General features: G+C 63.1%; 2 protein-coding genes across 4 annotated transcripts; both read left to right on the top strand.

The window, feature by feature from the left end:
* Window positions 1-925: 925 nt before the first annotated feature.
* ACBD4 (acyl-CoA binding domain containing 4) lies at window positions 926-8589 on the top strand. Of its 3 annotated transcripts, XM_086864782.1 has the most exons (10): window positions 926-1061; window positions 1130-1250; window positions 1335-1419; window positions 1490-1610; window positions 3997-4110; window positions 4828-4934; window positions 5528-5678; window positions 6887-7038; window positions 7780-7824; window positions 8132-8589. In XM_086864782.1, exons 1-10 carry the CDS (start codon window positions 992-994, stop codon window positions 8240-8242), a joined length of 1077 nt encoding a protein of 358 aa, XP_086720908.1. In that variant the 5' UTR covers window positions 926-991; the 3' UTR covers window positions 8243-8589. The 3 variants fall into 3 exon arrangements, with proteins under 3 accessions (XP_086720908.1, XP_086720910.1, XP_086720909.1); XM_086864784.1 differs by lacking the exon at window positions 3997-4110; XM_086864783.1 differs by lacking the exon at window positions 7780-7824 and having other exon boundaries at window positions 8132-8387.
* Window positions 8590-10170: 1581 nt separating this feature from the next.
* Window positions 10171-11652, top strand: HEXIM1 (HEXIM P-TEFb complex subunit 1). Its single transcript, XM_023947814.2, has one exon. The coding sequence runs from the start codon at window positions 10291-10293 to the stop codon at window positions 11203-11205; it is 915 nt and encodes a 304-aa protein (XP_023803582.2). The 5' UTR covers window positions 10171-10290; the 3' UTR covers window positions 11206-11652.
* The last annotated feature ends 3737 nt before the right edge of the window (window positions 11653-15389 follow it).

Below are 15389 nucleotides of genomic sequence, written 5' to 3'. Positions count from 1 at the left end.
CTGTGTCCCTGTGTCCCTGTGTCCCTGTGTCCCTGTCCCTGTCCCTGTGTCCCTGTGTCCCTGTCCCTGTCCCTCTGTCCCTGTTCCTGTGTCCCTGTGTCCCTGTCCCTGTGTCCCTGTGTCCCTGTGTCCCTGTCCCTGTCCCTCTGTCCTTGTGTCCCTGTTCCTGTGTCCCTGTGTCTGTCCCTGTGTCCCTGTGTCCCTGTGTGTGTCCCTGTGTCCCTGTGTCTGTCCCTGTGTCCCTGTGTCCCTCTGTCCCTCTGTCCTTGTGTCCCTGTCCCTGTGTCCCTGTGTCCCTGTGTCCCTGTGTCCCTGTGTCCCTGTTCCTGTGTCCCCGTGTCCCTGTGTCTGTCTGTCCCTGTGTCCCTGTGTCCCTGTCCCTGTGTCCCTGTGTCCCTGTGTCCCTGTGTGTGTCCCTGTGTCCCTGTGTCTGTCCCTGTGTCCCTGTGTCCCTGTGTCCCTGTGTCCCTGTGTCCCTGTGTCCCTGTGTCCCCGTGTCCCTGTGTCTGTCCCTGTGTCCCTGTGTCCCTATGTCTGTCCCTGTGTTCCTGTGTCCCCGTGTCCCCGTGTCCCTGTTCCTGTCCCCGTGTCCCTGTCCCCACTCCCTGCGTTCCCCCCCATCCCCGCCAGGGGGCGCCCCTCCCCCTCCCTCGCTCTCCCGCCCTCTCCGCCGCCAGGGGGCGCGCGCGCCGCGCTCGGCGCAGGGAGCGCGGGGCGGGGGGGCCCGGTCCGGGAGCCGCGCGCTGATTGGGCGCGGCGCAGAGGGGGCCGATGGAAGGCGGGCGCTGATTGGGCGCTGCGGGGAGGGGGCCGATGGAAGGCGGGCGTTGATTGGGCGCTGCGGGGAGGGGGCAGAAGGAAGACGGGCGCTGATTGGGCGCGGCGCGGAGGGGAGCGATGGAAGGCGGGCGCTGATTGGCCCCGCGCTGTCCCCGCACGGAGAGGGACCCGCGCCGGGGCCGGGCCGGGCCGGGCCGGGGCCGGTCCCGCCATGGAGGAGCCGGGCTGCGGGGCGCAGTTCCGCGCCGCCGTGCAGGTGATCCAGGGGCTGCCGCGGAGCGGTGAGTACGGGCCGGGACCGGGGCCGAGCAGCCGCGGCGCCGGCGGCCCCGCTGACCGTGTCCCGCAGGTGCGTACCGGCCCTCCTACGAGGAGATGCTGCGCTTCTACAGCTACTACAAGCAGGCGACGGCGGGGCGCTGCCAGGGCCCGCGGCCCGGCTTCTGGGACCCCATCGGCCGCTACAAGTGGTAAGAGCGGGGGGATCCCGGTTCCGGTTCGGGTCGGGTTGGGTTGGGTTCCCCCAGCCCCGCTGACCGCCGCCCGCCCCGCAGGGACGCCTGGCACAGCCTGGGCACCATGTCCAAGGAGGAGGCCATGGCCGCGTACGTGGCGGAGATGAAGAAGGTGGCCCAGAAGGTAACGGGGAGGCCCGCGGGGCCGGGCCGGGCGCTGCGCGGGGCCCGTGTCCAGCCGCGGCCCTCCGCAGGTCATTGACACCGTGCCCATGGACGAGACCACGGAGGAGATGTTCCGCTACTTCGAGCCGCTCTACGAGGTCATCCACGACATGCCCCGGCCCCCCGAGTCCTTCTTCAAGAGCAGAGGGGGTGAGTGGGGGCCGCATCCGTGCCCTCGGTGTCCCCGGCACCGCCTCCGGGTCCGGTTCGTCCCCAGGGCCCGTCCCGGTGCCGCTCCCTGAGGGGACACGGCGTGGACACACCTCATGCCACCGGCCCTGGCGGGACACTGCCGCTGCCGAGGGGCTCTTTGGGCACAGCCGTGTCCCTCTGTGGGACACTCGTGTGTGGGACACATTCTGGGCTTTCTCTCCGCGAAACTTTGAGGCAAGAATTGGAGATCTGCCCTTGGCCGCAGTCCCTGTGTGTGGTGGGGCAGGGATCAGCTCCTGGCGAGGCTGTGCTTTGTCACTCTGATTGGGAACGGCTAGAAAGAATGACATGGGACTCTCAAGGGAGTCACAACACGAGAATTCCCCAGTTTATTGCTTCAGCTCTGTCTTATAGACAGATCCGTGGAAAGTACAGAAAGGAAACTCTTATTGGTTAACAAAGTGCTTCATCACCATCATTGGTCAGGGGCACTCTGCCCCCCTGACTGTCTCCTGCAAGGTAAACACAAGAGGCTGCAAAACAACACCTGCAAGGCTGTTTAGTGTCCCTGAGGATTGTTTTAATTCCTTCTCATATTTTTCCTAGGATACTTTCTCAGGCAGCCTGAGGAGCCATGCGGCCTGCAATTTGTACAGGCACTGTGGTTTAGATTTAGTGTCCATAGTGCTTCCCTTGGCTGCTGTAAACATCTGGACAGCTCCTGCACGGAGGGGATGTGGAGAAACAGGGCTTGAGAAATGGCATTATTTGGACGGGTTTGTGCTAGAGGAGAATCCTGCCCAGCCCTTTCCGTGCCTCTGGCTGCCACCTCGTGCCGGGAGGGGCTGGGGACCTGTGCCACCCCCAGTGCAGGGCTGTCCTGCTATGTCTGAGTGCTGAGGAGCAGCCAGGGCAGCGAGGGGGTCAGCAAGGCACCGCCAGCAGATCAGCTCAGCAGCAGCTTCTGGGGCTTATTCACAGCGAGTGTGACCTGTCAGTGGTTTGGGAGAGCCCTGGCAAACAGATTCAGTCCTGGGCCATCTGTCCCGTGCCTGTCACCCCCTGCTCCCAACAGGGATGCCAGAAGCAGTTTCTGTAAGGCTTGGCCCCAGGGTGGCCGCTCCTTCCCGTGGTACCCGGCTGCTTTGTTCTCCATTTTGATGCTGAATCCCTTTAAAAGGCAGACTTAGTTTTTCTCTGAAATTTAAAAGCTGTGTCTAAATTGGTTATTATCCAGTTGGGAATGTCACTTACAGGTGACACTGTCACTTAAATCTGAACCTGGCGGCTCTGTGGGGTGAAGGAGCCCCAGGTGGCTGCAACTGAGGTGCAAAGCACTGAGCTCTGGAAGATGTTGAGTCATTTGTGTTAAAGGTTCCCCAGCCCGCCTTCAGACACTGCAATCACAGCTTTGGTTGCTCCTAACTGGAGCAGAAAGGGGATTTCAGAGTGTGGAGCGTGGCAGGTGCCTCTGGCGGCTTTGGGCACACAGCTGGGAGTCTGGGTAGCTTTGTTTTTGTTTATTTACAAAGACAAGACGTGATAAAGCAGCACTTGGAACCCAAATCATGGATGGTTCCAGGTCCCAACAGGTCTCCAGTGCTTTCACCAGTCTTGTGAACGTGGCTGGCTGGAGCCAGGTGTGTCCTGGTGCTGTGTGAGGAGGCAGGATGCTGCCTGCACCCTCCACTGGCAGCACACCCCGAGGAGGATTTGGGAATGGGGAGGATCCCAGAGCAGGGCAGCCCTGGCACTACCCCTGTGTGGGCTGCAGCTGCCTTGTTCCCCTCAGTGGGTCCCCTGTGATGCCACAGGCAGGTTGGGGACAGCAGAGAGGTGCAGGCAGCGTTGGCACACGCCTGCCTGCCCAGAGCAGGGAGCAAAGTCCCGGGGCTGCTGGAAATCTGGCTGGGAGTAACTGTGAGGGCTCCACGGGGAAGGGCTGGGTTACACAGGCTGCTGCTGCCCCACGTCCTTGGGGTGCTACTGCCCACACGAGGCTCTTCCAGCCAGCACTTCTTGCATTGGGCTCCTTGTTACTGTGGGTGTGTCATGGGCACTGCCAGGGGACAGGACTGTCACTGTCACTCACCACAGTGTCACTGTCACTGTGTGTCTGCTGCCACAGGGGCTCGGGGACGGGGACACCCCAGCCTCCCCTGGGTGAGTGAGGTGGTCTGCACAGGGTAAAGCCACATGGATTCCTGGGCTGTCAGCAAACCGAGCTGGCTCCTCTCCTTCCCTGCCAGCTGCTGGTCCCAGGCTGGTCCCTGCCATCTGCGTGTCCCCCAGCTGTGCTGGCAGGGCACGGGGAGCCAGCACTGCAAGGAGAACACGACTGACCCCACAGAATGACCCTGCTCTGCCTCTTCCCTCCGTGCAGAGAGACAGGGGTGTCGGGATGGGCCCAGCCAGGATGTCCCAGCGAGCAGCCCAGCTCTGGAGAGCCCCAGGGACACCATGCCTGGGGAGCAGCAGGACGGGCAGCACACGCCAGGTTGGTGTCCCTGGTGCAGAGACCTCATGGAGCAGGCACTGGGGCTGGGGCTCCATCCACCCACAGAACTGTTGGCTTCAGGCCCCTCTGCTCCAGCCCTGCCGCTGTTCCAGGCACTGCCCACGCCACGGGGCTGTTTGTGGGTCCAGCTCTCACTGGGGTAACCCTGGACATGTGAGGTTGGCTCTGCCTCACTCCTGCCTGTGCAAGGGGGCCTGACCCTGCTAAACTGGGAAAATACCGCCCTGGAAGGTCCGTGATGCATGAGAGGATGTTCTCCCTCGGCTCAAGCCACGTTTGCTGCTTCCCTGGCACTGGGATTCACAGGGTGCTGCAGGGAGGTTCCTCCTCCCGCTCCAGCCTTCCCCCAGGAGCAAATATGGTCACAGAGCGAGTGCCGGTGTCCCAGCCTGGCAGCCTGGAGTGCTGGGGCTGGCAGCACTCCAGGGAGCTGGGCAGTTTCCCTGCCTGTGCCGCTGCTGCCCCAGGGCCGCGGGTATGGCACCAATGGGACATCATGGGTGGCAGAAGGGGGAATTCAGTCCTTGGATTCATGGCCGTGATCTGGGCCACATTAACAGAGCTGCTCCTGCCCCTGCAGTGCCTCAGTTTCCCTCTGCTGCCTCCCCCTGGGCACACACATCCCTTGTCCCACCTGCTGCCCTCCGGACATAGACCCTGCCCTGCCTGGGACTCAGCCCTGTGCTTCCCTTCCAGGAGCTGGGCTGGCTCCTGCCCCCGAGGTGCTCGAGGTGAGCCAGGTGACAAGTGACTCAGAGGGGGACACGTTCTGTGACACCCTGGAGCAGATGGAGCCTGAGAAGGTAACGGAGGAAGCGCTGGAGGTTTTGCCATCCCTGCTCTGCCCTCTCTGCACAGCACCACCAGCCTGGGAGCCTCACAGAACCTACAGGGATGCCCTCCTGCACCTCTCTGTGCTTTCTGTCGCTCCTGGAGCCTGGTCCCTATCGCAGAGGGGATCCTGAGGAGCCTCCCCAGCCCCCATTCCTGTGGTGCAGCTCTGGTGGGGTTCTGGGGGCTCTTGGGGCTGGGCACAGCCAGCAGCTCCACATGGGTGACACCACCTGGATTGTTCCCCTGCCACTTCTCCCTGCTGCCACAGGCCACAGTTGGCACTTGAGGTGCCGTGGTGAGGCCTGGTGGAAGGAGGAAGGAAGACCCCCCCCCCTCTTTTGCCACCTCAAGTCTGGGGACCTCACTCCCCTCAGGTGTTGCCTCCCAAGCCAGGTGTTGGCTGGTGTTACCTCTGGGACTGAGCTTCATTCGGTCACATGCACCCTCCACCCCCAAAAATGCCACCAGAGGACAGAGAAGGACTCCACTGGTGCCCTGCACCCCCCTCACTGCCCTGGGGAGGGGAGCAGGGGTCTCAGGGCCCTTCTCTCCCATCTCATAGGCTGGGCAGGTGCGGGGGCTCACCCCAAACAGGGTCCAGGCTGGGGCTGAGCCCCCAGTGCCCCACAGTGCTGGGCAGGGCCAACGGGATGAAGGCAGAAGAGTCAAGGGGAGCAGCAGCACCGACCTCACAGCCCTGGGCTCCGAGAGAGGTGGGTGCAGAGCTGGTCCCTGCGTGCCTTCCTGCTGCTGCCCCACCTCCCATGGGCTGGCCTGGGGGCGTGGGGGCTGCCACCACCCCCAGAGAACCGAGTTTGGCTCCAGCACCTGCAGTTGGCTCATCAGTAGCTGAAGGAAGTCACAAGTGTCCTGTCTCTGCATTCCTTGGTCCCCAAGCAGTTCAGTGGCTTTAGTCCCTTAGGGATGCAGCTTTTCCTTTGCCCATTTCTTGCACTGGTACTAATTTGCTTAAATGTGGAGGATGCTCTGCTGGCTCTTCAGCAGCCAGGCAGGGAATGCAGCCCCTGGCTCCTGTCCCTGCTCCAACCACATCAGCGGTGCCTTTGGATGGGGGTGGTGCCAGGGGTGAGCCTGGCCCAGGAGGGCAGACGGTGAAGCTGGGCCCTGTGCTCTGGAAGCCTTGGGGACAGCAGTGCCACTCACCTGATGCCACCCAGCACTGCTGCTGGTATCTGGGGACCACCAGGCCTCGAGGTGTGCCACAGCAGGGAGGAGCCTCCTGCCCCCTCTGTGCTGTCACCAGATATTCTGGGCTGCCCTGGGGTGCCATTGCCACCCTCACTGTGGAACTGGAGCCATTGCCTCACCTGGGCACAGCCCACGTGTCTCACCCTTTCCCCTGTTCCTGTTCCCTTCCGGGCTGCTTGACCTTGGCACTGAACTTGTCCCGAGGCCGATGGGGCCAGGCTGGGCTGTCCCCAGGGCCTGGCAGCGAGTCCCTGCCCGTGATCTGCTCACAGCCTGGATTAGCCAGGTGTTTGCCAGGCTGGTTTGGGGCCTTTGCTGGGGCTGGGGGAGAGCAGGGAGGAGCTGTCCTGGCCCTGTGTGTCCTGCCTGGTGGTGGCACCTTCACCAGGTGTCACAAGGCGACCCACACACACCACAGCAGCCACCCTGTTGGTGGGCTGGCCTCCCACTGCCACCAGCACGGCACTGAAGGGACACAGCAGTGCATGGCCCTGGGGACAGCGTGGGTGTTGCTGGGCTGCCAGGCTGGGCTGGGAGCGGCTGTGGCGTGGGCAGCCCACGGCAGGAGCCCTGTGGGAGCCGCTGCTCACCAGTGGGTGACAGCACGGGGTGGGCAGTGGCAGCCCCAGGGCTCCTCGGGCAGTGCCAGCCTGCCCTGGCAGCCGTGTGCCCATCCCTGTGCCCATCCCTGTGCCCATCCCTGTGCCCACAGGTGTCCGGCTGGCCGGGGGGGACCCCGGGCTCACCCCGGGGCTGGCGGCAGAGCTGGAGGCCCGCGTGGCCAGCACGGTGCAGGCACTGCAGGAGGAGCTGTGGCGAGTGCAGGAGCGGCTGAGCCGGCTGGAGACGCTCAGCACTGCCCAGGTACGGGCTGGGCTGGGCTGGGGGCAGGGCTGGGCCAGCCGGGCTCAGCTCCGAGCCCTGGGACAGAACTGGCCCAGGTGTGGGGACCCCTGCAGTGGTTGGTGACACGTCCTGGTGGGGCCGAGGCTGGTGCTGCCCTGGTCTGGCCCACGGTGCTGGCAGGGAGCTGCTGCCCGTCCCTGCCACTGCCTCCCTCATTCCCACTGCCCTGTTTATTCCCACTGCCTCCCTCATTCCCATTTCCCTGTTTATTCCCACTGCCTCCCTCATTCCCACTGCCCTGTTTATTCCCACTGCCTCCCTCATTCCCACTGCCCTGTTTATTCCCACTGCTCCCCTCATTCCCACTGCCCTGTTTATTCCCACTGCTCCCCTCATTCCCATTTTCCTGTTTATTCCCACTGCTCCCCTCATTCCCACTGCCCTGTTTATTCCCACTGCCTCCCTCATTCCCATTTCCCTGTTTATTCCCATTTCCCTGTTTATTCCCACTGCTCCCCTCATTCCCATTTCCCTGTTTATTCCCATTTCCCTGTTTATTCCCACTGCTCCCCTCATTCCCATTTCCCTGTTTATTCCCACTGCTCCCCTCATTCCCGCTGCCTCTGGGGTCCTGCCCAGCTGCACCACCTGGATCCCTGCATGGTCTTTCCAGGCCATTTCCTCCCTCTCACAGGGACACAGGGGCTGGAAGGGGGGTGTCATCCCCACCTGCGCCCCAAAACCTCTCCTGTCTTGTAGGGGGACGCGGCTGGGACAGACCCCGGTCTGGCATTTGTTCCACAGGTGAGTTGACGGTGGAGGAAGCGCTGCAGGGTGGCCCTGCTGTCCCCCTGCCCACCCAACAGCCCACCATGGCCTGGGGACACAGCTGGAGGAGGTCAGGGAAGGGACGTTCAGCTGGGGAGCAGGTGACACCCGTGGGGACACGGCCCCAGGGATGGCGGTGTCGATGCACAATCTGCAGAGAAGGGATGTGACCAGGACCACTGAGCAGTGGCAGTGGTTCCTTTCAGCAGAGGGCTGAGGGGGTGTTTGGTGACATTGGTGACACCTTTGTCCCCCACGCCGCCTCTCTCTGTCCCATCACCAGGCGATGTCCCCGTGGCGCCTGGCCGTGTCCCCACGCACGCTGCTGTTCCTGGCCACCTGGCCCTTCGTCACCCAGTGGCTGCTGCGCCACTGGCAAGGCAGGAAGAGGTGACCACCACGTCCCCGCTGCCACCGCCACCGCTCCTTCCCCATCCCGCTTTGCACGAGCCGGGGAAGCGCCACGGAGCCACGCGGGAATCGCTTCACCAGCCACGGGCTCTGCAGGCCGGGCCCGCCCGGCCGGGGACACCCCCGGGCACCGGCACCGACACTCGGGGCCAGCAGCGGCACCGGGAGCGGGGATGGGCTCGGCCCGGGCGGCCACCCCGCCACTGCCACGCACAGACGGACCAGGAGCAGCTGCGGCCCCGCAGGGACAGCCACGGGCCCGGCCACCGGGGCCACGGGGTGCGGGGACATCACCGAGCCTGCCTCAATTAAAGTTGCCTTTTCGGTTCAGCCCCGCTGCCTGTGCCCTGCGAGGGGAGGGGACCGCGGCCAAACGCTGCGGCCTGGCCACCTGCTGCGGCCCGGCCACTGTCCCCAGCCGGCCACCCCTGTCCCCTCCTGCTCACCTCTTCAGGGCCATGGTGGCGAGCCTGGCCGTGCCTGCCATGTCCCCGGTCCGGGACCCATCCCGTCCCCCCGGCCGATCCCCTGCCCACCCCGAGGGTCGCCCCCACGCCAGGGGGTGGCGGTGCCCCCCTGAGCCACCGGGCCCGTGCCAGCGCCACCCCCGCCCTGTGCCGGAGACAACGGCGGGGAAACCCCCGGGACCCCGCGGGGGGAGGGAGCGGCTGGGGACCCCCGAGACCTCCCTGGCCCGGGGTCCAGCAGTGCCGTCCCGGGGGTGCCCGGTGCCGGTGTGGGGGCTGGGCAGGGCAGGTTCCCCCCGCTGGTGACACAGCGGTGACACAGCCACACCCCCCCGGGGTGTGGGGCTCCGGGACCCCCCTGTCCTGCTCCCCCCTCAGACACGGAGCGCCAGCAGCTCCCCCCAGCCGTGTGTCCCTATGGCGTGTGTCCCTCAGCGGGGACCCCCAAACCCCTCCGGTCCCCCCAAGGCCGCGGGGCCGCCCCGGAATGTGGGCCCCGAGGGGGACATCGCCACCGTGGGTGGGGGTTGCAGGACCAGGAATGGGATCAGTACCGGGACCGGCACAGGCCCGGGACCTCCCCATCCCCCACCTTCTCCTTCCTATTCCCCCTCCCCCCCGCACCCTCCCAGGCTTCGGGAGCGCAGCTCCGCACCGCCCCTGCAAAAAGGGACGCGGCGCCTTTAAGAAAGGACTTCTTTCCGCTTTGGTTTGTTTACATCTCCCTCCGCCAACTGCAGCACCGCCGCAAGTCGCACAGCGCCGAGATCCTTCCGCTCGCCTCCTTCCCCCCGGGCCCGCGCACCCCCGGAGCCCCTCCCAGAGCCCGGCCCGGCCGGGCCCGGCCCTGTACAACCGCCCCCGGTCCCGGGGTCGCAGCACCGCCGGCGGCGCCTCCGCCGCTCGGGGACTCTTTTCGGACCGTGCCACAGCTCCGCCGTGGGGGGGGAGCGCGCGCGCTGCCCTCGGCGCGGGCCTGAAGGTCGCGGGGCGCGCGCGGCCCCGCTCCCGGGGACTCCCCCGCCGCGTGGTACGGCCCGGTCCCGCCCACGCCCCCTCGCGATTGGTGGAGATGCGCACGAATGACGCCCATCCAGGCCAATGGGGACCAGTTCCTGCAACGGCCGGGGGCGTGTCCGTGCGGGCGAGCCTGCCCCCCGCGCCCGCCGATTGGCCGCGAGGCGGCACCGCCCGCGCGCGCGGGGCCGTGGCGGCGGCGCGGGGCGCGCGGCGGGGGCGGGTCCCGACGCGCGGCGGGGCGGGGCGCACAGGGCGCCTGCGCGGAGCGGGGCGGGGCGCGCGCGGGTATAAAGCGGGCGGCGGCGGCCGAGGAGAGGCAGTCGGGAGCGGGCGGCGGCGGGCGCGGGTTGGGACGTGGGGTGGGATTGCGGCGGGAGCGGCGGCGGCGGCGCGTGCAGTGCGCGCGGGGAGGCGGGCCCGGCGGCGTTAAACCCCCCCCCCCTCCCCCCCCACTCCCCTGGGCCATGTCCCGGGCGGCCTGAGCGGGGCCGGCCCCATGCGGCGCCGGTAGCGCCCGGCAGCGAGCGTAGCCGAGCGCAGCGCTATGGCCGACGCTGCGCCCGCTGAGCCGGGGCCGGAGCCCCAGTGCGAACCGGAGCTTCGCTCCGAGCCCGAGGCGCGGCCGGAGCCGCAGTCTGAGCCCGAGCCGCAGCCCGAGCGCGGAGAGGCGCCGGCGGAGGACGGCGATGCCGGGCGGCTGCCGCCCCCCGGGGCGGAGGCGGCGGCGGGCGGCGCCGAGGGGCGGCCGCCGGCGGGTGGAGCGGGGCGTCCCGGCCTGGGCCCGCGGTACCGGGCCGTGGGACGCACCGAGGAGTGGCCGGTGAAGAAGAAGCACCGTCGGCGGCCGTCGAAGAAGAAGCGGCGCTGGAAGCCGTACTCAAAGCTGAGCTGGGAGGAGAAGCAGCAGTTCGATGAGCGGCAGAGCCTCCGCGCCTCCCGGCTGCGGGCGGAGATGTTCGCCAAGGGGCAGCCGGTGGCTCCCTACAACACCACGCAGTTCCTCATGGAGGACCATGACCAGGAGGAGCCCGACCTGAAAACCGGGCTGTACCCGCGGCGAGCGGCCGCCAAGTCGGACGACACGAGCGAGGAGGATTTCCTGGACGACGCGGCCGACGAGGACGGGGGCAGCGACGGGATGGGGGGCGACGGCAGCGAGTTTCTGCAGAGGGACTTCTCGGAGACGTACGAGCGGTACCATGTGGAGAGCCTGCAGAACATGAGCAAGCAGGAGCTGGTGAAGGAGTACCTGGAGCTGGAGAAGTGCCTCTCGCGCATGGAGGAGGAAAACAACCGGCTGAGGATGGAGAGCAAAAAAGCCGGGGGGGAGGCGGCGGACCCGGCGCGGGTGCAGGCGCTGGAGCGGGAGGTGGACAGGCTGCGAGCCGAGAACCTGCGGCTGCTGCGGGAGCAGGAGCTGCCCCGGCAGGAAAAGGGCCCCTGCAAGCCGGGGGAGTGACACTGGGCAGGGGGGCGCGGGGGGGGTTTTTACAGTGCTGGGTGGAACATTCGGTCCTTGTACAGAGTCGCCGCGGACCCTTTTTACGGGCTAAATTGCAGCTGGGGGGGCCGAGAGCTCCCCCTTTTTTAGGTGGCTGTGACGGGGCAAGGGGGGGTTGATGTATTGGTGATATCTGGTTTATGGTTTTAATTTTATTTTTTTTTTTTGTGTCTAAACCAAAAAAAAAAAAAAAAATTCCCCAGGAAAGCTGTAAATTGGCCAAAACTGACTATAAAAAAAAAAAATATAGAGGTCTAATAAATTTAATTACTTGTAACTGTAATAGTTTTGGTGTGATTTCTCGAAAATAATCAGAATGGCATTCCACCAGGGAATACACCCTGGATTATTTTCATCGTGTTATAACTGTTGTTTGATTAAACTTAGTTGTAATTCCCCACTTAACCCTTTTTGTTATTATTTTCCCCTATTTGTTTTGAATTTTAATTCTGTTTAATGAGCTGAAATAGTTAAAAGTACCTGGAAAGGGGGTAAAATGGTGTGTGATGGACACAGAGGGCAGCTCTCTGAGTCAGTAGGAGAAGCCTCAAGTCTGTCTGTTTGCCTAAGGCTCACTTAAACTTGACTCTGTTTCCCCGCAGCTCTGTAGGAATCCAGGTCATTAATTGAAATCTGGGCAAAAACTGCCTTAAAAAAAAAAAAAAAAATCTACTTCAAGCTACAAGTGAGAGAGAAAAACCTTAAAGTTTTGGAGCAGCCCAAGGAAAAGTTTTGGTAGTCAGCACTTGGCCTCTGAAATGGCTGACGAGAGCGCCGGGAAAGGCGATGGCTCAATCTCCCTCCTGCTGCACCTGAGAGCCGGAGGAGGAGGGAAAAGCAGCTCCGAGCGCTGGAGCTTTTCTCGGGGGCAAACAGGTCCATGAAGGGCTGAGGCTGCTCTGGCTGGGGCCGAGGTGCAGGCAGAAGCCGTCGGGGTCGGAACTGGAGGTGATGAAAGCTGTACCTGGCGAGGCAGGGCCCGCAGCAATGGGGGAATCGGGCCTGGGGGAGGGCAGGGAGCACCGGGTGTAAAGCGGCAGCGCGGAGGGGCTGGAAAGGTCCCACCAGGGTTAACCCCAGCCTGGCCAAACCCCTGCCGCTCCACGGGGAAATCCAGCCTTTAGCAGGTAACAGAGTTCAGGGGGATGGGGGGAGAGCACAGCGCAGGTGGGGTGGGGTAAAATCGAGGGTTAAAGCGGCCGAGGGAGCTGCTGGAGGGGGGATGAGACCGATTTTATCCCCCCGCCCTGGGGCAGCGGTGGGGGGAAGGAAACGAGCCAGGGCCACTTGCTCAAGAGCCCGGGAGCCAGCGGCTCCTTCCCTGTGCCATGACATCACCGCAGCGCCGGGGGAGGGGGCGATGATCCTGCGGGATCCTGCGGGATGGGATGGGGCCGAGCCCCGCGTCCTCCTCCGGCCCGGCCGCTGCTTCCCCGCTGTTTATTTCGCTGCCGAGCGTTTTCTCCCGGGGCAGGACGCGTGGCTGATGGCACCGACACTTTGATGGTCCCTCAAAGTCCCAGCTCTGTGAAATGCGGCTCTCGGCACCTCGTTCATGGGAAAACCTTGATCCAAGGGGATATTCTCAGTCAGGTTTTGCCCTCATCCACTTACCCCACACCTGCCAGATTCAAGAGTCTGAAATGTTTTCTCTGCAAATGCTTTAAAAAATACAACTTAAAAAAACCCCACCAAACAAACCAACTAACAGGACCGTAATGATCAACTCTCCAGCTTGCTGTGCCCCCACCAACTTCTCCTGCTTTATTCTGTGCTGTTTTAACATCCCCTAGGAACCAGGTTTTCCTGATCCCAAGGGCTCGTTGCAGCTCCTCTGCCCAAACCTCATGCAGACACAGACCAGTGACATTCAGGGACCTTTGAAACCTCCAAGTGGATCAGTAATGGACAGGGAGCTCATCCATGCTCCTCCCTGGCTGGGGGGAAGAGCTCCCCATCCCAAGGCTTCCCACGAGCTCTGGAGCCAGTTTGGAGCAGAGGAGCTGAGTGAAGTTCAGCCGAGTGAGCACGGAGCCCAGGGCAGCAGGGATCAGCACAGCTCGGCTTGGGACTGACAGGCTGCAATCATGGAATGGTTTGGGTTGGATGTGACCTTAAAGACCATCCAGTGCCAACCTCTGCCATGGTGAGGAGGCCCTGGCACAGGTTCCCAGAGAAGCTCTGGCTGCCCCTGGAAGTGTCCAAGGCCAGACTGAACAGGCCTTGGAGTAACCTGGAGCGCCTGGTGTTGCTGCCGTGGCAGGGGATGGAATGAGATGGGCCTTAGGGCCAACCCAAACCATTCCATGATTCTCTGGACAGGGATGCCACCAGGACAGGCAGGAATCACCTCCCCAGGGCTCCATGGCTGTGGGAGGGCAACATCAACATTGGAGACCCTCTGGCAAAGGGCTTTCCCAACTCCTCCCCTCCCAAGGGTTTTGTTTTCAGAGGAAAGGGCTGAAATTCTGTCCTGGGGAGAGGCAGAAATTACAGCACAAACACAAAAAATTGAGACTGCTCCATCCCACATGCAGGAATGTCCTTTCCCCTTGGACAGAAGCAATGAAGGGACAGAGTAGTTCCCTGAAAACACTGCAAGTCCAAGAAGGAAGTGTCTGTTAATGCCACAGCCTTGGAGTGAGGCAAGCCCCAAATCCCGCCCTGTGACACAGCAGCCCCCTGGGGCTGCTCCTGGTGCTCCTTCCATGGCACTCCAGGCCTGAGCCCAGTAAATCCAGTGGTTCCTTGATCCCATGGCAGGGTTACACCCAGGGACACGGCTCTGGCAGCCCCACTGTGCCCTGCCACCACTTCACCTGCACCAGCTGCACTCCACTGCCTTCACCTTCCCAGGATACGCTCACAAAGCCACTGGGAATCTCCTGGTGACTCTGGCTCACTCAAGTGGCATTTGGGTGAAACAAGAGGAGAATCTGCAGCTGGTGGGGCCATCACCAAAAACCTGCAGCTCTTGGTGCATCTGCAACAGAGCAAACCCTGGCTGGCAGCTCCAGCCTCTGCTGGATTGCTCCCCTTCTGCTCCCCACAAACCCTGGAATACCTGGGCAGGTGCAAAGCTCACAGCTCAAACCAAGTGTGACCCTCGTTAGTTTGACAAAATCAGCTTGAAATTGCATTTTCAGCTGTCACAAGCATTTGAAGACACACACAATAAACCTCCCAGCCCTGGAAATGCAGCTGGGATATAAAAATACCATGGAATCACAGAATGGATTGGGTTGGAAGAACCTCAAAGACCAGTTCCACCCCACTGGTCAGGGACCTGTCTCAGGTTGCTCCAAGCCCTGTCCAGCCTGGCCTTGGGCACTTCCAGGGATGGGGCAGCCATCACCTTTCCGTATGAAGCTTTGGAATTCAGGACCTGCTAGAGCAACATCTGCAGAGTCATAACAACAAATATAGTTTTAAAAAATAGACCCCAAGTGCCTAAATGTAAAATAATCTGGTTTTAACTGACTGACCCACGTCTGACAATCCGCACTTAGAGCAGAAGCCTCCCAAATCTCTGTGTTCTAAACCTAAACCAAGCCCTCCAAATAGCAGGGGATGAGCTGGTGTTATCGGCCTTTTCCGAGGCAAGAACGGGGCTGGGTACTCGAGTTCCGCTGAGGAGCCATGGCGAGGCTGCGCCAGCTCAATCCCTCCCCAGTGCTGAGCACTTCCAAAAAAAGGGCCATTTTTCGTTTTTAAAGAGCCGGGTTTTGACTTTGCACGGGGCAAACAACACCGCAGGTGCTTCCCCAGCCCCGGAGAGGCATCGCTCCTGTGAGCCCGGGGTCGCTCGGGTTTGTTACCGCAGGAGAAGCTCCCCCGGGCCCTGGCAACAGCCAAACGCTTTTGTTTTTGAGTCTCCGAGCTCCCCGGCGGGGAGGCCATGTTAGCTGAGATCCACCGGAGCCGGCCAGGATCCCTCCGGGAACCCCGCGGGCTTTGGCTGAAATGTACGAAACAAAGGATTAAATGCCAGGGATTATTTCCCCCCACCCAAATCGCGGTGGATGAGGGAGCTGAGGGACGGGACACCAGCAGATCCAGCCTTCCAGAGCTGCATCCCGGCCCAAATTTCCATAAAAACTGCGCTCTTCCTCCCGTCCCTGCTCTTCACGGGGGTCAGGCAG

The sequence above is a fragment of the Cyanistes caeruleus genome, chromosome 27 (genome assembly GCF_971803275.1).
Source record: "Cyanistes caeruleus chromosome 27, bCyaCae1.hap1.1, whole genome shotgun sequence".
NCBI lineage: Eukaryota > Metazoa > Chordata > Aves > Passeriformes > Paridae > Cyanistes > Cyanistes caeruleus.
Note: the sequence above shows the minus strand (reverse complement) of the source record. Positions and strands in the feature narration are given on the sequence as shown.